Here is a 25,772-nt window from a genome sequence, read left to right as displayed (position 1 = left end):
TTGCCTCTGAGTAATTCTGCTCCAGAGCTCCAGTCCTGGGAGGTTAATATACAGAGCAGTCAAACTGCAGGGCTATAGGGTGGGTGAGATGAAGGTAAGTGAGCGGGGAATGGTATATGCAAACCTCCTTAAAGGTAGGCTATTTTCCCCTTTGGGTCCTCTGAGAGAGAGCAGGGACCAAGAGATAAGAAAGTGAGGGAAATAATGGCTAAAAATGTCTCTTTAGGACAGTCATTCCAACTTTGTTGGCCTCTCCCTGGGTGTTTGCTGTGTGCTTCTGGATAAACACAATTTTCTAATACCATTTATTCCTGGTACCATCAGGCACCTCACACTGAAATCCAGAACCAGTAGAGCAGCAACAGAACTGCCCAAGTCCTGGCCCCACCCCAGACCAAGGGAAGGAGAACCCAGGTGAGTGAGCTGCGTGACCCCCGGGGAACCACCAGACTAAAGCACTTGCCTGTCCTACCTTCTAACTCCAGCAGGTGGCGCACGGCTCTGGCCCATTGGCCTAGAGAACAAGTGTCTCACGACTTGACACAAGGGTGCCCACACCTGCCTCAGCAGCTCCCAAACCTGCTCAGGAGGAAAAGGACAAAGTGTGTGTGTGTGTGTGTGTGTGTGTGTGCGCGCGCGCACGCGCACCCATTGAGCATTGGGGGAGGGGTTCCATGCACATCATAATGAAAAGGTAATGTTTTTAAAATGAAGTCTTAAAAACTGTCTTCTCTAGGCTTCCAGCACAGAAGTTATGCATTATTTTTACTAACCAGGCAAAGTTCATTCTTAAATCAATTCAGGTCCAAGACATTAGAAGGCTAGTTTGAGAAACATCGCTCTTAAAAAAAATTCTTACAATGAACTTACTGCCCTTATTTCAATCTCCTGTACTCAGTGGATTTGTACTGATGTATTTTGCTGTTCCGTCTCCTCCTCTGAGTTCAGACCCTTCAAGATGAGATGTTCTCTTTGGGTTGAATTCTCTTATCCTCTCCTAAGGTGAGGAAAAAATCCTGTGTTGCTACATGCATCTATCTCACTGCTTATCAAATCACCCAAGCAATGAGGGGGTGAAACTCCTGCACAGCCTGCTCCACTCTCTAGGGGGCCAACCAGACGGGATCACATGTCATTTGGGAGAAAAATTCGAAATGACTCTCAAGGATCTGAGCCTTGGTTCTCAGGGATTCATACACACCTGTTCTCCTCTAACTATAGCAGAAGTAGAGTCCGCAATTGCCAGTAAATAGGAATCAGTTTTTAAGGAGGCCAACCTCAGCTATACTAAGCTGTACTCTCCGCTTCAGCTGATGCAGGCTCTGTGCACACCTGCAGTGGCCATGTGGTTTTGGCTGTCCCATCTTGATGACCTCTTCCTCTCAACTGTCACACCCCCAATATCCAAAAGGCGTCCAGTTGAGATGAGAAATCTGAACTCTTCAAATTGTCTAAGCAAGAGTTTTAAGGCATAGAGAACACTGGCCTGCCATTCCTGTTGTAGAGGTGGAGAACATAACAGATTATGATAAATGGTCACAGGACACCTAGTGTGAATTACAGGTTACCACTCTGGCCAGACTTTCAAAGCTTGCAGGTCTCAGGTCTATGGCTAATCCAAACAAAAAAGGTTACTGCTTACACTTATCAGTATCAACTTCCTTTTCATAATTTACTGGAACTGGAAGAAAGTATAACAAAATGTATACAATTTAGTAATTGTACAAAACATTAGTTTAGCAAGATGGTATTGGTTACAGTCACCAAAATGAAGACTCAACATACATTTCACAGCCACTTCCATGAAAAATTCAGATAAATAAAAAGTCACTGGAAAAAGACACAATTGAAGCAATTTAAACTTGACCTACAACAGAAAAGGCCAGTCTTCCCCAACAATAATGCAGACGCAGTCACTCAGAGGCTCTCCTGCTGCCAGGGCATTACTGGAATGTGTCTCAGAGTCCATCTTCTACGGAGCCATCAGCTTTCCAAGACCAACACTTGAAGCATCAGATGTAATACAAAATAAGGAGTTCTTTATTATTTATACAAAAGTTGTACATTTTTAAAAAATTAAGATTCACCAACTCTGCTGACCCCCTGAGGAAGCTTTTATGGGTCCATCAAAGAGCCCTGTGTGAATGTTTCAGTCGCCAACCTCCTGGCCGCAGGACAAGGGACACTCCCTCTGTGGCCATTCACGCGGCACCTTCACTGGCTCGGAAAGCTCACGCTCCTTTTCACTAGGCTTGACAAAGCAAACCAGGGTGTCCTGGACAACATTAAGAACAATTATCTTCTCAGGACCAACCTTTAAGTATTTTACCAGTATGTCAGTTGATTTTTATTTCTTCAACACTTTCAATAAATTCCTGGCACAAGAAGCTTTATTACAACATATACAGATTTCATACAGGCCTTTACAAAAAACTATCTAGATTTTTCAGCTAAATTAAGTATCTTTTAAGAAACTGGGAGTTCCCTTGTGGCACAGTGGGTTAAGGAGCCAGCATTACCGCAGCTGTGGCGTAGGCTACAACTACGGCACTGGTTCAATCCCTGGTCCGGGAACGTGCACATGCCGAGGGTGCGGCCAAAAAAAAAAAAAAAGAAAGTTGGCTTTGCGAAGTGGTAATTTTCTTCCAAACCTGTGTTTTCCACCTGCTGAGTTCCAAGAGAGGTCATAGACTTGTATATCATTGATAAACAGAGCCACCTTCATCTAGGCAATATTAAGAGCTCTTGGATCTTTAATAAAGAGCACAAAACTCTGCTTCTTAAAGCCTTATATGCCGAAAGATATGGCCAATCTAGACAAACATTTATATTTAGACCAGAGTCCTCTCTGAACAAATAACCTGCAGAGATAAATGCAGTGATTTGTTTTCTTGAAAGAGAACTATTTAGCACTGCTTAGTAGCACATTATTCTGTAATCCAGGGATAAGGGCAATTCTTCTCTTGAAGAAAGCAGGCCCCCTTCTGAAGAATCACATTGGCTATCCCCCCCAAAATCAAAACAGACCAGCACCAAATGAAGTATTAGTTTACAAAAAAATAAACTTAGCTCTTATTTCTTAAAGTTCTACAACCCAGACTTAATAAATTAACTATGAAATCAGGAGTTTTATCAGCTACAATATAATTTAAAAATCCATTTCAACCCAGGGTTGGGGGTTGAGGGGTGTGGACAGGAGGAGGGTTCAATCTCACACTGATCACCATGAACTCCATGAATTTTATCACAAGAAAACACTCTTTTCCAGCTGTATTCTCTTGCAGAAGTGTGCGGTCGATTACCACTGTGATGCTCTAAAGGCATAATATCCATGTTGAGGATTTTCCAAAGAGCACAGCATGTAAGGCATGTAAACTGTGTTCAGATCTGAGGAATCTGCGTGGAAAGAAGAACCTCGGACTTTCCGAAAGAGTCAGAAACCAAGCAGTCGTCTCACTGATCACGACTATTCATCCTCAACAAGACACTGCATTGAGCTTTTTTAATTCACAGATTTTTATGTCAGTCCTTTAGAACCCAAAGCCCGTGTTTCTGTTCAGAACTGTCAGCCTATTCAAGCTGCCTTCTTAGTGCAAGTTCCTTGGAGGTCTTGTAAATTTATCTTTGACCTACAGCAGAAAAAGACAAAGTAGGGATATACAAAATGTCAGGAATGCAGAATTTTAAGTTGGGACTTGTATCTGTGAAGGAGGTTTTTATACTACATATTTTAAGTATAGGGAAAACGTGCCAAAAAAGTCTTGAAGGCTTACCTGTTGTGAATCATGTGACTTCTGACGAGATGTCCAGCTGCCAAAGCTGCCATCAGGGACAACTCCCCAGCCATCACTGTACCGCACACAATTCGGGCGAGCTGCCGGGCGTTTTCCCCAGGATTGTCTTTGCACGCTCCTTGAACCCCTAGCATCTGCAGCCAGGGACAGACAGGGCAGGACTCAGCCTTCAAGTTACAGCAACAACTTCCTACTGATGAACTGAAATGAGGGCCACTACAATGGCGTTAGGAGAGAAGCACGCTCCGCTGGAGGGACTACATTTCCAGGTCTGACAATGGATCCACCGCAGTGGACCTGACGTCCACGGCCTGGCTGGCAGTGCCCTCACCCAGAGCAGATGAACACTCGTCTGCTCTCTTAATCTGCTTCCTCAATTTACTAAGCCTGTGCCTGCCCGATGGCTTAGGCTACTGGGAAGCAAGAGAGTGAAAAGATGCCCGCCGATCACAGAGGAGAGTGATCTGTGGATTCAGGTAGAAACACAGAATCCCAACGAGTCAGAACTGGGCCTGAGGTCCCTGGAGTCTGGCCCCACAGGTCTTACCTGCAAACAGGCCTGCTGAGGGAGCAGGCTGGTCCCCCCGCCCACGGTCCCGATCTCTATGGATGGCATGGTGCAGCTGATGTACAAGTCTTCATTTGTGGGACCACTCGCTTCCATTAAAGTAATACAGTTGGAGCTGCCAACGTTCTGTGCCGCATCCTGAAAAAAACAGAAAGGCAAAATAGAAAACTTCTCTCATTTAGAACGATGAAAGACAAGAGAGGTGGAGGCTGGAGCCCTCACCTGACCACAGGCAATGTAGATGGCAGTCACGATGTTGGCTGCATGGGCGTTGTAGCCGCCGATGCTCCCGGCCATGGCCGAGCCCACCAGATTTTTGTTAATGTTGACCTCAACCATCGCTTCTGTAGTAGTCTTTAATACCTAGAAAACAGAGGTGTGTGCATTTTATGTCTTCCCCCCGAAGATCAGGAGTGGGTTACCCAGATCTTTCTGCACCTCCAGAAACAAGGGAGTTTAGATGCGGCCCATGTCAGCCCTGTCCTCAGTAAAAAGTATCTGTAAGGGTCGTCCTGCCACCCACAGACCGGGAAGATGTGACAAAACGGTCATCTTTAACACAGCGCTTGCACCCTTACAGTCAACTTTACTTAGAATGTTAATATGCCTTTCCCCCCCACTTTTTAATCCATTGAAAGGTTAACGAAATTAAAAATTCACCCAATCACTCACTTCTCTGACAACCTTGGCTGGAATGACAGCTTCACACACAACAGACTTTCCTCTTCCCTCTATCCAGTTTACAGCAGCAGGTTTCTTGTCAGTACAATAGTTACCACTGACTGCCAGAATCTGCATTTCAGGGAAATACTCATGAAGTTTCGAAAGGGCTTTCTCTGTACCCTATTAACCAAAAACAAACAAAAAAACCTACATTAAAACACAGTCAGTTATAAATCAGAGGTTTTATCTGTATCTAATAATAGCAGTACTTCTAAATACAATTACTATAGTTCAGAGAGATTGAGCCCCAAAATAACAGCTGTCTTATTAACCATTACAGTGCCTAATTTCTCAGCCAGGTACAGGTTTCTCATGTTTTTAGATAGGAAAATGAAGTAGAAGGGTGGTTGCTAGGGGCACCCTTTGTAGTCACTGATGAATAGTATGATGAGAATATACTAAAAATACTCAATGAGAATATAATACTCAAATTCATGTCACCCGGGACTAACTCAATCCATGACCCACATGTAATAAGCTCCCTCTTCTAGTTATTAAATTGTTACGTGAAAGCCAAAGTTGCAAAGCCTGGTTAAGAGAAGTCAGACATTAAAGTAAATCTTGTGGTTAATGGAAAGGCATTAGGATTTACATAAAATATAAACAAGCCTTCCAATGACTTCCAATTCAATTAATTCAATTCACATCACTTCAAAAATCCAAAACATGCTTTTTGCAATGAAAAAAAAAATTTTTTTTAGTTGTGGAAAAATACCTGTAACATAGAATATACATTTTCAAGTGTATAGTCCAGTAATATTAAGTACATTCACATCGTATTGGAGTAACCAATCTCCACAACTCTTTGCATCTTGCAAAACTCAAAACTCTATAACCATTAAACAACTCCTCATTCCCGTCTGCCCCTAGCAACCACCCTTCTACTTCGTCTCCATGAAGTTAACTAATCAAGGTAACACAGAAATGAGTCATACAGTACTTGTCTTTTTGTGACTAGATTATTTCACTTCGCAAGTGAATCGCAAGGCTCATCCACATATATGAGCATGTGTCAACCCTTTCTTTTCAGGGTTGAATAACATTCCACTGTATATACGTACCAAGCTTTATTCATCTGCTGATAGACATTTGGGCTGCTTCTAGTTTTTGGCTGTTGTGCATAATGCTATAAACATGGCTATGCAAGCATCTCTTTGAGACCCTACTTGTGATATACCCAAAAGTGGAATTGCTGAATCAAAGTAATTCTATTTTTATTTTTTTCAGGAACTGCTATACTGTTTAATGGCAATTTTTAAAGCTTATACATTTAGTCACTATCCTCTCTTTCTGAGTAGTTCTTATAAACAGGTAAAACACAAGCAGCCTGACCAATTGACTTTAACATTTTACATTTCTGTCTGGTAAAGAGCAAATATCAGCAGAATAAAATGTAAGCTATATACAATCTTCTTATAAGGAGATACTTAAAATAAAGGAACTATACACATATGAACTTGGCTTCTTAAATATGAGTCCTAAAGTCTCTGGAAAAGGTCAGCTTTCAGGTTTTATAGGAAGCACTAACCCCTAGATTCTTCCCAGCCCTTCTGAGTAGACCCAGAAATTGTATAATGCTAGGTCTAAATTAAACATGTCAAATACAAACAACATCAATCAACAAATGCCTGATTTATATAAAATGAGTTGCATGAACTAATATTTACCTTTCAATAAAAATCTTTCAGTCAGTCAACTCTTTGAATAAGGAGTGTATATATAGATGGTACAAAATTCAAAAGTACAGGAGGAGGGCATATAGTAAAGTGTGAGCCTGCTGCCCTCTCCAGGGACAATCACTCCTGCAAGTTCTGTTAGTCTGTCCATGCTCACCTTCGAAATCATGTTCATCCCCATGGCATCACCTGACCTGGACTGGAAACGGATATAAAGGTTGCGTCCGGCCACACTCATTTGAAGTTTCTGTAGACGAGCAAATCTGTAAACGAAAAAAGCAGACTTCACTATTTTTTTTTTTTTTTTAAGAAAATGGAAGTTATCTTAAAATCCAGTTTAGGTGGTTCATTTTATATGTAAGAGAAAGCTCATGAAGATTACTTATTAAATGAATTTTCTTCTTTAATTAAACCTATTAATTGGAATACTACTTCAACTCTGTCTCATTATCACATGTACAAGAAGGGAGGGCTGCAGACAGTACTTTCATCATAAATAAACTTTAAAAGCCCAAATAAAACAAGCATATAAGCTTGAACTATACTGGGGTTATCATTTGTATTGATTCTACTTCTTTATAAACTTAATGTTCTATATTCAAAGTAAATCTACTATACGAATATTTACTTCTCTCCTGCTTGGAAAATACTCTCAGGCAATTCTGCCCCAGAGAAAGTCTATGTCAGAACTCTTCTAGGGCAAAGTTACTGCCTAATCAGAGTGAGTCTTGGAAAACCAACGCAAACTTACAAGTGCACACTTTTTTTCTAATTCACCTCTATGGAGGTATTCATTTGTACCAATATTTTGCTCCCTCCATCCCAACCAAGCATTCATATTACTCGTTTTGAATGAACAGATTTAAAGCTGATATTTTGTTCTGTCATCTTAAGCAGGCAGTATCTTAACAGTTATGTTAAGCCATCACAGAAGATGGCACTGGTTCTGAAGTGAACACAAATGTACATGTAAACCCACACACACCTGCTGGTGCTGTCGAATGCCTCCTTTATCACTGCAAACCCTTCAGGTGTCTCGAGCCAGGCCTTTACTTCTGCAGAGTCACAAGCACGTGGAAAACGTACCACTGGGCCACGAGTCATGCCATCTGCGAGGATTCGGCTGCTGGCGCCTCCACCAAGCTACACAGAGTATGTCACAAAAGCACATATTAATCCTGAAAACAGTGCTGGCTCGTCTCAAACGCTGTCTTTGACTGTCCCCAGATCTCCTCTCACTGCCTAGAGTATACCTTAAAACAGGCAAATGCATAAATGCCAACTTACACCAATTGCTCTGCAGCCTCTATTGGTGCTGGCCACGAGGCAACCTTCTGTTGTTGCCATTGGAACCTGAAATTCTTTTCCATCCAAGCACAGGGGTCCTGCCACTCCAACAGGGATGGGCATATATCCAATAACATTCTCACAGCAAGCGCCCATTACCTAAAAGGAAAGGTCAGGTCCTGAGTGAAAAATCTACACATAGCAAATAAACAGCCCTTGTCATTAACAACTTTCTTCGAACTTAATCTTTTAGAGTATTTTTCAACCAAATTTTTAATTTACTCTTTACATGTTTTGAAAATACTAAAATCTTGAGTAATGACTACAAGTAACAAGTGGAAAAATTTCTGAATGTTGATAACCCATAGCATAAGCACAATACAAAATTAGAGTAAAATGGTTTAAAACAAAAAACATTTTATAAAACTATGTAGTTACAAAAGACGAGTCAAGAAAAAGACCAAAAAGCTAAAGACTAAAGCTAGAAAGGAAATGTGCTCAAATCAAGAAAATAACATACCAAGGAGTAATTATAGTCTCTGTAGGGTAGATACTGGAGGGAAGAAGGTTCTGGAAGTTTTTTGGAAAGTAACTGTCGGCGAATAGATACACCTCGTTCATGGGTTTCCATCAAAGTTTCCAATTTGTAAGCTGGGATATGTTTAGCATTGACCAACTGGATGATCTCAGCATCACTAAGGAATTTTGCACCTTTCTAAAGAAATGGAGGGGAAAAAAAAAAAAAGGTAAGGGAGTTGATGGAAGGAGATGAAAAAAAAGACTTGAACCATACTTCATATCATCCATAATAAATAAACCATTTTAATACAAACAGTGCTGTCAGGAGAACTAAAACATAAGTACTTTAAGAAAACGAAAGGAAGTTGGAATTCTAAAGACGATCTGAGTAGAAATAAGAACATCAAAATTAAAGAAAATTCTTTATAAAAATGTGAAAACTAACATTAGACTAAAACACTAAATTTTGCAAGTGACATTAATAAAAGGAAAAAACCTCCCTATTTAAGATTCTGACACTGGAGTTCCCGTCGTGGCTCAGTGGCTAACAAACCCGACTAGCATCTACGAGGACACGGGTTCGATTCCTAGCCCTGCTCAGTGGGTTAAGGATCTGGCGTTGACGTGAGCTGTGGTGTAGGTTGCAGATGCGGCTCAGATCCTGTGTTGCTGTGGCTCTGGCGTAGGCTGGCGGCTATAGCTCCGATTCGACCCCTAGCCCGGGGAACCTCCATATGCCACGGGTGCAGTCCTAAAAAGACAAAAAGACAAGATTCTGGCACCCATCTGTTAGTTTTGTTAACCCTGTATACAGCAAGACAGTTGGTACACATCAAGGAATGAGGAAAAGAATAGTGATAAAGAAAAACAATCTATTCTCACTAATATACACATAAGTTGAGAATGAACCAGAGTAAGCAGGTATGGATGGAACATAAGAGTCATCCTAAAACATGAGTGGACTGAAAGAAAACAAGCCTTGTGAGTATCAAGCTTACTTTAAAAAACAAACAAAAAAACCCAAACTCTTCTTCTAGTTCTGAAGTTCATTTCTGTGTTAAAGCCTTCCTAGACCTGAACACACATACAAGAATATAGCAGTTGCTCTTCTTACAATAACAGTAATAAAGTAGAAAGAATGTTAACTCTTAAGTCAGTAAATCTTGGACTCTTGATCCCAGCTTTACCATTTCCTAGATCAGTTACTTTTGGACATATTTAACCCTCCTGGAGCTTTCATTTTCTCATCTGAAAAATGGACATAATTCCACCTGTCTTACAAGATTGTAGGGAATAAATAAGAGCAGTACCTGTAAACCATGCAACATGGTGCCTAGAACTTACAGTACTGAGTTGCTATAATTTCCTTCCTTATTTAATTAAAAAAACTCCTTTTCTTACAAAAACTTTAATTTATTTTCTCACCTCTGCATTTCCAAGTATCTGTAGACATTCTTCATTAGGCCGAGGCTCCGAGGGAATCTGGATCTCAGGTTCCTGCATCTCTAGTTCCAGCGAAGAATCAAGTGTGGAGTTACCAACCACAAACGTGGGTCTGCTTGAGGTGTCAGTTTCTGCCACCAAGGGTTTTATAACCTCAACTGTTCAAAAGATTAAAAGAAATCTCTTAACGCTGAACTAAAGTTTTAAAAAAGACCTCAACTTCCTGATGAATCAACACTGGAAGAATGGAAAATGAGGAGAGTACGAAATCACCTTTTCTTTCTCTGTTTATCCTGGCCTCCTCCTCCACTGTGTGGAATTTCTGGTCATTTCTGACCAGTGTTGGTTCACGTCTACAACAGTCATCTGTGACTTTCTTTTGGGTCACTACCGGAGATGTGATAGGGTTTTTTAATGAGAGTGTAGATTCCGTCTCTGCTTGTTCAAAGAAGATATACTTGACAGCCAGAAGGAGAGCCAAAGTTAGGGTAATAACTTGTTCAATATCCATGCTGATCATTCTAAATAAAAGAGAGCAAATTAAAATGTTATTACTCAGAAATATAAAAGGCACAACTTAAACTTTCAGGAGCATAGCGTGTTATGATTAATATACAACAGTAGGGCTCAGGGAACTTACTTAGACAGATAAAACTGCCAGAGGGAAACACTTGGTTCAATTCTCTTGGACACATTTTCATCCAATCCTAACGAAACCTTAGAATTGTCTGCCGTACTGTTTTGAGGAGAAGGATCGGCTATCCAGCGACTGTGTGCGTGAACAAGAACCAAGCCTAGAGACTGAAAGAAAAATTCAAAAATCATGTTTTCTCTGTTTATCAATGAAACCTTGACTTCTCCTCCTTAGCAACTGGATAACCAAACACTATCTCCCTTCCATGACCCTCCCTTACCATGAAAAGAAAGCCCCAGGTTTGCTATGTGACTAATAACAGCCCCTCTGAACAGCTGAAAACACTACCCCCCCCCCAAGAGGAACGGATTTTCAAAGAGATATAAAGTGGAGGAACTTGAAAAATCTATTTAGGGGAGAGAGAAAACCAGGGCCCTCCAAGAAATGATACAGAAGGGAAAAAAAAGGAAGAGGAACATCAGTGAAACAGTCAAAAATTACAGAACGATAAGCTTAGAAAATAAAATTGAAAAGCAGCATATATTGGAACCAAAGATACTGAAAGGAGAATAAAACCATGTAATTACCATAATTATTTTAACTCTCTGAGTAACAGGATTTGGTTTATTTTCTTCCTCTTCTAAAACTCGGGCAAAATGGCTGAGCTGCCAAATTGGACGACCCTCGCGGCTTTCCCGAGAAAGCTACAAAGTAAGTCAGTGTTACGTTAGAAGGTACTGATTTTCTTTAGGTGAACTAATCTAATGAGAAGTGTGACTCTTCTACTAATGCCAATAGTAGGAACTGCCCTTACCTCTAAAACCAAGGACACGCAAGCTGGGAAGAAAGTCATGAACACGAAGTAGTTGGCGAGAACTGACATGCAGCCAAAGCAGCACATAATTTCAAGCTGACGCACCCCTGGTTAGAGAAAAAGTTAACATGTTGATTAGTAAAGTAGTATTTTGTCTTTTTAGGGCCACATCTGCAGCATATGGAGGTTCCCAAGCTGGGGGTCCAATCGGCGTTATAGTGGCCAGCCTACGCCACAGTCACAGCCACACGGGATCTGAGCCACGTCTGCAATCTACACCACAGCTCACAGCAACACCGGATCCTTAACCCACTGAGTGAGGCCAGGGATTGAACCTGCATCCTCATGGATGCTAGTTGGGTTCGTTAACCCCTGAGCCATGACAGAAACTCCCAATATGTATATTTTTGATGGCAACTATATCACAAGGACTTTTCCTCTAGGCAGACGACTATGTGAAAGTATTAGCATATTAAGCTCTTGGCCGACTAGTGGGAAAAAAATTAGGAAGTCAGAGGTGCTGCAAGGCCTAAGTGCACAGAGGAATAACTTCCTCGAGGACAAAGCCTGCATCTTGTCCCGTGTCCCCAGTGCACACTGCCAGGCAGGCCGGTGTTTAACCCATTTGATCATCCCCTTTTATCAAATGGTAGTACTCTGTTTTGAGGTAGGATATCAAGGACAGGCCACTGTAATGGAGCAAAGGTCTCCCACCCCATTTTATTACTGATTCAGTCCCACTCAACAACACAAAAGCAATTCACCCGTGGACCAAGGACTTTGTGTAAAACACTGCCAGCCATGCCATTCCTGATATAATATCATAATAAACATTTCATGTGTACAACAAACTCTAAATTCAGTATAACCTCTATGGTATCTATTGATGCTCTTACAATTTTGGTTCATTTCACTGATCTGAGAAATGATCTAACACAAATGCAAGATCCAAATTAACAAATGTTCCACTACACGATGGTGAAGGTATCATTGGGTGATATTCTCAGACAGAAAGGAAGAGAGATGGGAAAAGATTACCTAATCCCATTCTCTCGCTTTATAAGTAAACCTTAATATAAAACATATTTCTGCTGTCATTCATATTAAATATAAAATAAAAATGTTCTGAAATACAAATAAAACTTGATTCCCTTTTCCTATAAAAACTGCCAAGTAGAATAACACAAAAAACCCTCAACATTGTATTTCATTTTCTGAATTGTATGTCATTTGACTATATAATAGAAAAAAAGCATACATTGAAAAAACTCCACAGCAATTACTCTAAAATGCCGAAAACCAAGAGAATACAAAATTACAATACCAAAAGCATCCTCCATTTATTTATTTGTTTGTTTGTTTGTTTGTTTTTCTTTTCAGGACTACCCCTGTGGCATATGGAGGTTCCCAGGCTAGGGGCCAAAAGGGACCTGTAGCTGCCAGCCTACGCCACAGCCACAGCAAAGCGGGATCTTTAACCCACTGAGCGAAGCCAGGGATCAAACCTGCGTCCTCATGAATACTAGTCAGATTCATTTCTGCCAAAGCATGACAGGAACTCCCTGCAACCTCCATTTAAATAGTAGCCAAATATAATCTTTTCAAATTTGAGACTACTGAAATCACAAACCACACCTGACCAATGCTTTTACCACCTGGCTCTCTACCCTTTCCCAACAGTAACTACCGTTGTTGTTATAGGTTCTCCAGGCATTCTTTACTCTGTCCCCAGATAGTCTCTCTGTGCCACTTCAGCACTATAAGCAGACAGCACCAATCTACATACTTCCAAGAAGTAAAGACTTTTTCCTTTTTTTACTGGCTTTCCAAACAGTTACTTTCTACCCTAGGCCAAATTCCTAATTTTACCATTTCTGTACAGCTGTAAATGTCTCCTAGCTGGCTTCTCCAATGACAAAACTAATCACTTCCTTTCTCCACTGTTCTGACTTGTCATAACCAAACTCACCATCCTACCTTCTACATCAGTTTCCAATGAATAATCCTTGGTTTCACGGCCCACTACCAGTTCCGAGCTAATCTTCTCATCTTGTATATACTTTTCTGCTTGAATAAAATCATATAGGTATATTTTCACCTGATCAAAAACATTTTTCTGGATTATGGCGGCCGTTACATGACTACGTCTCTGTCAAAACTCTATACCCAGGAGTTCCTACTGTTGCTCAGTGGGTTAAGAACCGTATCCACAAGGATGCGGGTTTGATCCTTGGCCTTGCTCAGTGGGTTAAGGATCTGGTGTTGCTGTGAGCTGTGGTAAAGGTCTCAGACGCTGCTCAGATCCTGAATGGCTGTGGCACAGGCTGGCAGCTACAGCTCCGATTCGACCCCTCACCTGGGAACTTCCATCTGCCTTGGGTGTGGCCGTTAAAAAAAAAATTTTTTTTTTGGTCACATCTGCAGCATGCAGAAGTTCTCAGTCCAGGGATCAAACTCAAGCCACAGTGGTCACAATGCTGAGTCCTTAACCACTAGGCCACCAAAGAAGTCCTAAAAAAATAATTAAAAAAAAAATCTTTGCTAAATTAATTTTGAATGACAGGTTAAGTAACTGAATAAATAATAAAATTGCCCTCAGAAAGTCAGAAGAAACATTATATACTTAATATACTATCTAGTGAAGAGACCTCAACTAATGACAACCAGCTACTCTCTTAATGTTAGATAACTTACCTCTGAAAGAAGGAAACTTCTTATTGAGGGCCCTAAGAAAGCACCAGGAAATACACTAGAACAGGAGTTAACTAAGCGTGGCCTTCATGAGAAAGCCGTGAAGTCTAAAGTCTAGTCTTAACTGATTAGGAAACCTTGACAAGAGCATCATATAGCCATTCTGGCAAATTTCCACACGAGGCTGTAATTTTTGTCCTACATAATGGAGTCCTATGTTTGACATTTCACATTTCATTCTCTGCTTTCCAATTAAGAATGAAGAAACGATTGTTGCAGCCAATGCTGGCCAAGTGTGAGGAGGTACTGCATACTGTCTGATTGTATCTTCCTAATCATTCTATTAGGTGGACCCAACTTAGAGCTGTCCAACTCCTGACTTCTGCTCTGTCTCCTACATGACAATTAAAACACAAGGAAGGAACCAAGTCACTAATTTAATCCAGGCAAAGTAGGAGCTGGAAGGTGCTTTCCAAATGAGCCTGGAATACAAACTTGGTTAAAAACCAAACAAAAAAATAAAACCATCATAAAGTCATCCAAAAAGAGTGGAGCACAGAAAAAGATAGCAAGAGTGAAAATAAACAGTAACCTACCAAGTTTTCACTAAAGCACACAGACAGGAGGTCAGACAGGATTATGTCCACATATTCAAACAATTAAAAAAATTTAAGAGTAATGCCTGATTTTTAAGACAGAGTGTAAGAATAATTGATACAATCCAATCTTTTTTCTTTTTCTCTTCTTTTGCAAACTTATTTTAAAATATGTTAAAAATTGCTTACAAACCTGACATGGTGCCAACTCCAATCACAAGGCATTCTACAAGAGCATCGAGGGTGAATGTGGGACCTAAAATTGCCATTCCACGAGCAATATTCTCCCTTACTTCATCCTAAAACACAGGCCAAATATATCAATGAGGGCAAGGTACAAAATAAATTTTTTAAATGTTAGAGAGCATCCCAGGGCTTCTACTAAATCTAATTTACTATATTAAGAATAAAATACACAATATGTTAAGATTAATAGGCATTCCAGATACAAGGGATGCTAATAATTTGGAGGAATAAAAAAAGAAGAACATGCACTGATCTCCCCATCCACTGAACGAAAGTTCTTAGGAAGATTCCTTTGGGGTGGGACATTAATCCTGCCATTTAAATCCCACACAAGTAAATCCTCCAACATTTTATACTTTTGCTACCATTGAAATAAGTGCTTAGTTGCAAATTTTTTGATATCATGTTAGTAATATGAAACCCAAGTATCCTTGTCAAAATGCTCCAATCATCATACTCGTCAAATACATAATCAGGACAGAAGTATATGAAAGTTTATCCTCAGATACTCTATTATTCTAAAATGTTAGGTTCTTTAAAGTGGCTAATGAACACCAAGATAAAATTTTAGATGGGCAATAATGCCAGTGTTCATTCAAGGGGTTCAGAAGTCAGTCTACCCTGAGAGTCTTCCATTACATCCTGCCCGTTCTCTGATAGGTTGAACTAGGTAGATACTCTAAGTTACTCAAAAGACGTGTTACCTTAGGCTCTGAAATCTTCAAGAAGGAAAATGGGGAAGATTCCAAATTCTAAAAGATGTGGAATTACAATTGAGTTGTAAGATAAATTGGACAGTTCCTAGGGTATTTGGGAAGACCCGTCTTAGGACGTGACCAAATTGTGGGCAACTCCTAAATCTTGGATTGTGAAGAAACTCTACTTATCCTTCCAATTAATGTCAACAATCTGAAAAAAAAAGAATACAACTGACATTCATGTCTTATAAATAATACCTGTGAGTTGGAGCTGAGGGCAAACTTTGCCAGTGCACTTGCTCTGGAAAGGTCAATCAAAAGTAGGAAAAAGGGCAGAGCTTCACTAGAAAAAAAGAAAAAGAAAACAAGATGATCAGGTATGTTTAACAAAACAAAAAAAAATGTCACTTAAAGAATTCCTTTCTAAAACAAAACTCTGCCCCATCCCATAGGCTGTATGAGCTCTGGCATGTGTATCTTTCTGCAGACCAAGAAGTACACCCTATACTCCTTCGACATCCTCAAAGCTAAATATATTAGATGCTCAAAATATTTACAAATATTTTTAATGTAAAAAAGTAAATATATATACACAGAAACACCTTTTGATAATTTTATAGCAAAAATATCATCCTTAGGAAAAAAATGCGTCCATGTGAATTAAATGTACGAAAAAGTGAAGTTACAGGTATCCCCTCTTTTTTGAAAGTTCGTTTTATGCCCCTTCACCTTTATGAAGGACTTATATTAGTACCTGTTTTCTCTAACCAAAAGGAATTTAAAGAGAATTTTCAATTTTACCAAAAAAAAAAGGTGAAAAGTAAAAATGGCATCCAGTGTTTCTTTTACAGGGAGCTGTCACAGAAGCAGTGGGCACCTGGAGCAGAGAAGCAAGAGTGTCACTGCTCAGGACCACATTCAGCATCTCAGCAGCAAGCCGCCAGAGCTTTGAACTGTGTCTCTGAGCGCCTGTGCTTTATCTTGTGCATCCACTAGCAAGATGTGTCCTAAGGTACTTGCTTCTTCACTTAAAAAAGGTTTCATAGGAAAGCTGTACTTTCAGAGAGCAGTGGAAACCAGCAGACTATATACAATTTTTTTTCCATTAATTACTACTTGTGGAAGGATAAACAACCTTTCAGGAAAGTTAAATGCCAATAATAGCCCTAAAAGCCTACATAGCCATTGTTTTCACTCCTAGGAATGCATCCTAAGAAAATCACTAAATACAAACAGAAATTTAGCTACAAAGACATTTATCACAGTCTTGTTATTAATGGAGGAAATTAATTAAGCTAACAGTCCAATCTAGAGGAGTAAGTAAATGAACTACAATATAATCCTACAGGGGAACACTAGAGAGCTATTAAAAATAACTTAGTTTAGCCACACCCATGACATATGGAAGTTCCTGGGCCAGGGACTGAATACAAGCTGCAGCTGCAACCTATGCCATAGCTGCAACTTATACTAGATCCTTTAAACCACTGCACCGGGCTGAGGATTGAACCTGCACCTCTGGAATGACTCAAGCTGCTACAAATCAGATCCTTAACCCACTGTGGCGCAGGAGGAATTCCTTCAATATATTTTGAAAGAAAGTATATTTATGCTTTAGGAATTCTCTTGTGGTGCAGGTTAGGGATCCAGTGTTGTCACTGCAGCAGCTTGCGTTGCTGCTGCAGTGCAGGTTTGATCCCTGGCTTGGGAACTTCCACAGGCTGCAGACAAGGCCGAAAAAAAAAAAGCATATTTTGCTTACTACTTACTTCAAGCCTGTCAATTCTTTATCTAGGAAATGGATAACAACTGTACTGAATACAAAACTTGAGAAAATTGTGAAGAGGCCGGCAATACCTAAAATGACAAAATTCAACACACTGAAAAAACTTCATCCTTTATTACACACATAGTAACATACAGTTGTATATAATACTCTGAAAGTAATATTATTTTCTCCAGATTATTAAGGTCTCAGAAATAGCAGAATGTCTAATTCAAATAAAAAGAAATGAACTACTGAATGCAGGCAGCATACTTTAAGCAACACACACATTTCTACTTGGGTGATTTAAACAGGTCAATTTCCATAGCAAATCAAAAATTTGATAGCATATCAAGATATGAATGTATAAAATGATTACCCAAAATATATTTTGATCCAAGTTGACGTAAATTCTGAAACTGGAAGTAAATATACAGGATTGCTATGCATCGTGTTATTGTCAGAATTATGATGTCACTGCTCAAAACATCCTTCGGAGAAAGACAGAAAAGAAAAATCCCAATCAAATATAAGTTCTACTTGGTATACATCATTAGTTTAAATATCATCATGATAATAATAGAAATTTAGGTGCAAGCCCAACAAAATATTAAAATGCAAATCAAAAGTTAACTCCCAATTTTTAAACAACCTAATGTTTAAGCCAATCATTTTTCACTGTTAATAGCTATCATGAAAAGTGTCCATTACACTTATATACCATAGGCAAAAAGAAAAGTATTTCCAGTTCCTGTTGTGGCGCAGTGGTTAAAGAATCCGACTAGGAACCATGAAGTTGCGGGTTCGATCCCTGCCCTTGCTCAGTGGGTTAACGATCCGGCATTGCCGTGAGCTGTGGTGTAGGTTACAGACGCGGCTCGGATCCAGCGTTGCTGTGGCTCTGGCGTAGGCCAGTGGCTACAGCTCCGATTCGACCCCTAGCCCGGGAACCTTCATATGCCACGGGACCAGCCCAAAGAAATAGCAAAAAGACAAAAAAAAAAAAAAAAGTATTTCCAGTGCATTTCCATACTATATAAGTAAATGAAAATGTGAGGTAAGTTTATGAATACTGAACTAAAAATTTTACTCTTAAATTTTTTTGATTATATTGTCTCTAAAAGGAGCTACTCTTTATTTTTATTTTTATTTTTTGTCATCTAAAATGTTTATTTATTTATTTATTTATTTATTTTATTTTCCCACTGTACAGCAAGGAGATCAAGTTATCCTTACATGAATACATTACAATTACATTTTTTTCCCCACCCTTTGTTCTGTTGCAACATGAGTATCTAGACAAAGTTCTCAATGCTACTCCGCAGGATCTCCTTGTAAATCTATTCTAAGTTGCATCTGATAAGCCCAAGCTCCCGATCCCTCCCACTCCCTCCCCCTCCCATCAGGCAGCCACAAGTCTTTTCTCCAAGTCCACGATTTTCTTTTCTGAGGAGATGTTCATTTGAAAACACTCTCTGACATCAACATCATGAATATTTTCTCAGATCAGTCTCCCAAAGCAATAGAAATTAGAGCAAAAATAAACCCATGGGACCTCATCAAACTGAAAAGCTTTTGCACAGCAAAGGAAACCAAAAAGAAAACAAAAAGACAACTTACAGAATGGGAGAAAATAGTTTCAAATGATGCAACCGACAAGGGCTTAATCTCTAGAATATATAAACAACTTATACAACCCAACAGCAAAAAAGCCAATCAATCAATGGAAAAATGGGCAAAAGACCTGAAGAGACATTTCTCCAAGGAGATACTCTTTAGACATTAAAAATGTAATTTGCTTTAGTCAGAAATCAAATTAATTTCACAAACCTCTTCAAACTTTGGACATTCATAATTCCAACCACAGATCTTATCGTTACCAGTAAACATGTTCATGGACATCATACAGATGGTCAGTGTCACTGTCCCCACTATGACTTCCCAGGGATGGGAGGCCACAAAGAGGCCATGCATTCGGAAGAGTCTTGACAACATTGTAGCTTCAGAATTCTTGGATCCTGGAAGGCATATAAGGTATAAACACTTAAATACAGTTTGCTGTATTTTTAGTTGAAGATTTTAAGGAAAAGTGCATTGTAAACCCTGCTTTTGTATGCACTGTCTTGCACATTAAGAATACTATTTGAACAAAACACTGTAAACCAGCTATCATGGAAAAAATAAAAGTCATTTATTTAAAAAAGGTATACTGTTTGATAGTATTTGAATAGTATTTGATAGTGTTCCTTATAATTCTGGAAAATAATTCTAAAATTAAGAAGACTGTTTTACTCACAACACTTAAAACCTCTGTTATGCACCAGCAAACAACTTAAAGGCAGCGCTTTCTTACCAGTTGTATGAATTTAAGTATTTAAGATCAAACCAAAGAAATATCTCAGCCCCTGATATTATCTAAGAAAGAGCATTAAAGCAGAAAATAAAAGTGAGAAACAACCATTCATTTTTTTCTGATTACCCTGACATAAAATGCATATCAATACCTTCTTCACTCTTTACATTCTAGTTACACAAAAGACAAATACCAAACAATCTACTTGTTGAGTGCCCTCCTGTAAATCATTATCTTAGTTTATAAAGCTCCTCAAGGGCAGGAGTCCATTACCCTTTTCCATTCCAGACCATACATGGCATAGTATCACTAGAGAAATGATACTTAAGAAACCTTCCTGATGTTGCTGTCACTGGAGGTCTTTTCCCAAACTTTAACAGCTAACAAAAATTCTACAACAATACCAGAAGAGGATGGCTAGTCAAAGCGGATGTCTCTAGCATTCAAATATTCCCAACAGAACACATGTTATTTTGGTCTAATGACTACCGTGACTAAACCACCCCATGTCTGCTGCCTAAATGGTAATGTTGATATTCTGATTTTTTAAAAATCGAAGTCACTGATCTCTAATATAGGAACTTGCAAGCCTTACTTATACTAAAATGAACGCTTATAATAAAGCATGTTAACTACCCAAAAAAATAAGATTTAAAAAGTAACCCCACTAGGAGTTCCCATCATGGCTCAGAGGAAAAGAATCTGACTAGTATCCCTGAGGATGCAGGTTCGATCCCTGACCTCACTCAGTGGGTTAAGGATCTGGCGTTGCTGTGACTTGTGGTGCAGGTTGCAGATGAGCCTCAGATCTGATGTTGCTGTGGCTGTGGCACAGGCCTGCAGCTATGGCTCCGATTTGATCCTCAGCCTGGGAACTTCCATATGCCACATGTGCAGTCCCCCCCAACCCCAAAAAAGACCAAAAAAAAAGAATTCAAATGAATTTCACATTTATGGTAATGACTAAGAAAGTGATTCATTTATTGAGGAGAGAAAATAAAAAGGCACCAAATAAAAGAAAACATTAATAAAGGGTTATAGGCAAAAGAAGAGTAGTTTTTAGGATCAAAACCATGACTAAGTGTCACCTCTCATTGTATCACTCAGTGTTCTCTATTTTCTCTGCATTTCAGCCACACCAGGCCAAATAGATACCTGGTTTCCAAACCACAGGTTACAACCCTTTATTGGATCAATTATATCATGAAATCAATTGTGTGAGTCAGAACAAACATTTTAAAAAAAAATAGGAAAAAAAATAGCTGTGGGTAAGACATGTGGTATGGCTAGGTATTATTTCTTGAAATGTTACTTCTTACTGTGGGTCTCAATTTTAAAAGGCGGGCAGTCACTGAGATGTATAAATGTGGCAGGCATTTGTTTACTTATGCTTTTTCAACCTTTCTCCCTAGTCCTGTTCCTCATTTCATCTTCTGACACTTTGCATAAATATATATATACACATACATATATATGGCACTTGCTCAACAAATACCTGCTTAATTAAAAAAAATAAATTCTTAAGCTACAGTAGCATGCATTTTATTGACACACCTTGAAACAAACCTAAAGGGCACTAGAATATGGATTTAACTCCCCCCACCCCCCTTTGAGCCTCCCAGTTCTGTGCATTCAGAGAACCTATTAAAGGGAGATGGTGTGGGGAAGTGAGGCTACATTTTGTATACTATCTTAGAAATTAACGGTAACAAAAAATACTATGTATTAATCAGCAAGGACTTGGACTTAAAGCACTGGAGATTATCATCTTAGATGTGGACCCTTCCTCACTTCAACTAAAAGCCCCATAAAAGCCTAGATTTTCATGATAGCCTTCTATCATGAAAACAAAACCCAAATAGAAACAAAACAAAACCCTATAAACTAATCCAAATGATCAACTAGCAATGTTCCAGAAAATTAATTAACTAAAAACACATTTTGAAAGTAGGTCAAATTTCTAACACTCCCTTCTTCCAAAACCCTTGTCTCAATTTAGAATATTTCATCTAATGTATTCACTATTAAAAAGTTAATTCAGTTGGACTAAAATCTGAACTACTAGCAGGAAGGCAACCCAATTTGGTCAAATAGGTTTAGCATTATTAATATATAGTTATATATTAGGGACATTATGTTTTCTCTCAAAAGCTTTAAGGTAGCAGCACTGTCAATTCTGGGACATTTCTTTCTTAGGTGTAAAGTTATCTTTGCAACATTCAGGGAAAGATATACACATGATCCCTTGAACCACCCCCAAACACAGAGCAATAAATACATTTGGAAATACAAAATGAGTAACCAAATACACAAAGGTGTGTCAAAGTAACCATAACTGCACACAATCTCATTTCTCATGGGTACCCTCCCTAGTTCCCTGTGATTGTGCAAAGCATTTAAATGCCATAGAATCTAATCTTCCAACTTCATCAGCAGTTTCAAGTGGCGCCAGACGGCTACAGGGACATCCATCTCACACAAATTCAAAAAACAATACTTAGGCCATGCTGCAATAAAAATAAATTTTAGTTTAAAAAAATCAAGCGAGGCAGTGCATGCCTTGCTTATTCAGACTGAAGTATGCTACACATTTCACAGATTATTCAAAAGAATGGATACTTTAAATTGAATCCTCCAACTCTAACCCAATATGCTAGGAAAACCACCTACTATGGCCAAATGCAGAAAAGGATGCCTTGGCATCCCACTCTAATTCATTCCCCCCACTCAGCACTCATTCCAGTGTTTGATTATACACTACCTTACATTGTCCTCAATTAATTGCTGTGTATGTTTTGTCTCTCTGAAGGCAAGAACCATGTCTTATACTGAGTCATTTTAAATTTCAACAGGATCTAGAATTCTCCTGTTCAACCTAGTATCCTAGGGGAAATAAATTCTCTCAGTGGAATCAGGAAACCGGAATCTACACCCAGTTTTATGACATGGAACCTCTTTGTGAGTAAGTCATATTTTTTTCTATGCACTTAAAAAGCTAGTGCTCCAGAGTTCTTTGACGAAGAAGTATTAAGTGAGCCATATGAAACTGCTATTTTTGCAGGGGGAAAATGGACACATTTCAAACATCAGGAATTTCATATGGTCAACCTAATCAGATACTGATCTAAGTGGTTATTGCTCCATGATATAGATCACGCAAGAATAAAAAGAACACATGCATACATGTGCACATGCGCACACTATCTTGAAATGCTCATGCCACCTCAACAGTTTTCACATGTTAATGATGTAATCTTTGCACATTTTTTAGTTTTCATATTACTAACTCCCATTTTTCTTTACTGCCAAGTTTATCACTAAATGGAAAGACACTACCACAAAGGAGGCCCTCAAAATCCAGTCTATCCCCAAAGTACACTCTGGGCCTTTGCTAGATTACCTCTAAATCATAAAATGTCTTTCACTGCACAGAGAGAAAAATAAATTCACGAGCAAACAAAAAATACATTCTCTACACTGCGGGATCTGAAATTATACAGAATTTATTTAGAATGGCCTGGAAATTAATGTTTCCCATGACTTCTCAGGACCAAGTCTAAGAAAGCATGTCCTCAAATCCGAAAAATCTCAAACGACCATTTAAGATGGAGTACATCAACCTCTTCCTACTGCAAAAATTGTCTGTTCTATTTTTGAACCTCCAAGGTATGTTTATCCTATTCAAAACCAAATATTTCCGGAAAACCTACTAGGTTTGGACTCAAGGAAATCAGCACCAAGGAGACTCTGCCCCTTAAAAAAAAAAAAAAAAAAAATCCTTTAGGATCCTTTGGTTGAGTCTCTACATTGGGCTCTGCATCCTCTCAATCCGTTTCTCCTGGAAATAACCGGGTGCATGTATGCAGATCTAAGGTTCTTTCAGACTCTGAGCTAGTCAGCATCATTTACGGGAAAAAAAGGTGCTGACGAACGGCAGCGCCAGGGCGTGAGCCTGGTGTGAACAGCACAGCCTGGGCGTGAACGCCCACACCTGACGGACAAGTCCTTTCCCCGAGATGCGGGCTCGGTTGTCCCGCAGCCCCCAGTATTTCTCGAATCTAGGGAATTCCGAGGTCACCCTGCCTGGCACTCTTTCCGCCTGGCGATCGTGACCCAGCGGCCAGCACCGCCGACTTCGGACAGAGCCGACTAACCCGGCCACACCCCGCCGGTCTACCGATGGTGACGGCAGCCCCTCGGAGACCTGCCCGCCTCACCCCCTCCGGCCCAGCCTGGCCAACGGGCTCCCCGGCATCGGTGCCGGCCGCGGCTCGGCCAGCTGCGCCTCAAGGACGTCTCCTCGCAGTCCCCGCGGGGCCGGGCTCCACTCCGGGCAAACCCACCAGCACAGTTCCCCCCGGGTCTGCAGGAGGTGCCGGCTTCCCCTTCCCAGGGCTGGACGGAGCTCGAAAACCTCCACCAACACGACCCTAATCAGCTCTCACCTACCGCCGCCCCGGCCACCGCCCTCCTCACCTCCTGGTTTCACTAGAGGACACAGACCCGGGAAGCCGGCGCTCCGCCCGTCTCCAGTCAACGGAGACGCGGAGCGGAAGGAACCTTCGTTGTACGCACGCTCGGAACCGGGCGAGTCTGCGACCAATAAAGAAGGATCGTCCGATCGTCTAGCCAATCATCTGGGGGTTGCTCGGCCTGACGGCGCTACGTCACGAACGGTCGCCTTAACAACCGCCCATAGCTCTCACCAGTGCAGAGAACTTGTACCGCACCATCTCTCACCACGGCTCGGCCAACCAATAGCCAGTCGAGTCCCAGCACCAGGGTCTGCCTATTGGTCAAAGAGACGTGGGGGCGCACGCATGGAAGCTGTCTAGGCGAAGACGATAGGGGATCTGGCTGGTGGAGTGTCCTACAGCCCAGGACCTGACCTGCGGTCACCCCGCCTGTGAAAGTACTATGGGAAGCAGTAGTAGCGAGCAGAATTGGAGCGTGCAGATAAACGCAGGGTCAGGTCAAGGATAGAAAACTCAATTACTCAGTGGAGAGTGGTGGAGGGAAGTGAAGGTGGCTCTGAAAAACGGTGTAATAAAAAAGGGAAGGTGGCAGAGAAGTTTAACCCAAATCTCAAGCAGACCCATATCTGAAATCTAAACCAACATTTTACTGTGACTTACCTGTTACTATAAATAGTGTAAATGGCTCCAGTCTTGAGGTCTCTGTCTCATTTCCTCCCATCTCCTTCTCTCCTTTTCTCCCTCTCTCCCTCCAGTGCAAGGCACTGGTTACAGATTTGAAATGTGCCTTCTTTGTCTTGTCTGCTTTCCCCTTGCCCCCTCCCTGCTGCAAGCCTTTATTATATCTTGCCTGAAATAATGCAACAGCCTCTCCTAACTGGTCTCTCCACTCTTAAGTGCTTCCACCTTCCAATCCTATTGTTCTGTAGATCTGCCACCAAACCATGGAGAGTTGCTCACAGTCTACTGGTTTAAAGAATCTGGGAACCCCAGTATGGCCCCACCCCATATTTCTTGTGTGTCTCTCACTGTGTCAACCTGAGTAACTGACCTTTTTTCAGTACATTCAGTACCTTTTTACCTCCCTCTTTATGTTCTCTTTGTTTGACGTAGATATGCCTGCACATTTTAATTGTTGAAATCCTAACTCCTTCAAGGACCATTTCATATGTCACCGCTTTTCCTGATTCCATCAGATACATATCATTCTCCCTACTGTAACCACCATTAACATGTCCATATTCTGTGACTTGTCTTAATAACTTTTTATGTGGAAATTTCTTAAGAGCAGGAACTGCAGTCCACTGAAACTTGAAACAGTCCCTGATACATATTATATACACTCAGTAGGAGTTTTAATAAACTTATCTTACTAAAATCTCATAATCCCTAGGAAATAGATAATATTTCCATTTATAAGGAAAAAGAGTTTGTTAAGCAACTTGCTGTAGATCACATAGGATAATAGTTGAGGAACTTGGGATTTGAAC

The 25,772-nt window shown here is 40.2% G+C and overlaps 1 protein-coding gene across 1 annotated transcript; it reads right to left on the bottom strand.

The window, feature by feature from the left end:
* Window positions 3,489-24,361, bottom strand: HMGCR (3-hydroxy-3-methylglutaryl-CoA reductase). Its single transcript, NM_001122988.1, is given in 20 exon segments — window positions 3,489-3,629; window positions 3,774-3,928; window positions 4,342-4,500; window positions 4,585-4,725; window positions 5,035-5,205; window positions 6,919-7,024; window positions 7,747-7,904; window positions 8,049-8,207; window positions 8,569-8,763; window positions 9,993-10,168; window positions 10,284-10,531; window positions 10,651-10,811; window positions 11,232-11,348; window positions 11,459-11,565; window positions 14,939-15,044; window positions 15,948-16,032; window positions 17,459-17,546; window positions 17,834-17,945; window positions 19,285-19,472; window positions 24,284-24,361. Coding segments are annotated over 19 exon segments (2,664 nt in total). The 5' UTR covers window positions 19,450-19,472; window positions 24,284-24,361; the 3' UTR covers window positions 3,489-3,574.

Source organism: Sus scrofa, chromosome 2, assembly GCF_000003025.6.
Source record: "Sus scrofa isolate TJ Tabasco breed Duroc chromosome 2, Sscrofa11.1, whole genome shotgun sequence".
Classification (NCBI taxonomy): Eukaryota; Metazoa; Chordata; class Mammalia; order Artiodactyla; family Suidae; genus Sus; species Sus scrofa.
The sequence above is the reverse complement of the archived record's forward strand: the minus strand, read 5'-3'. Positions and strand labels throughout refer to the sequence as shown.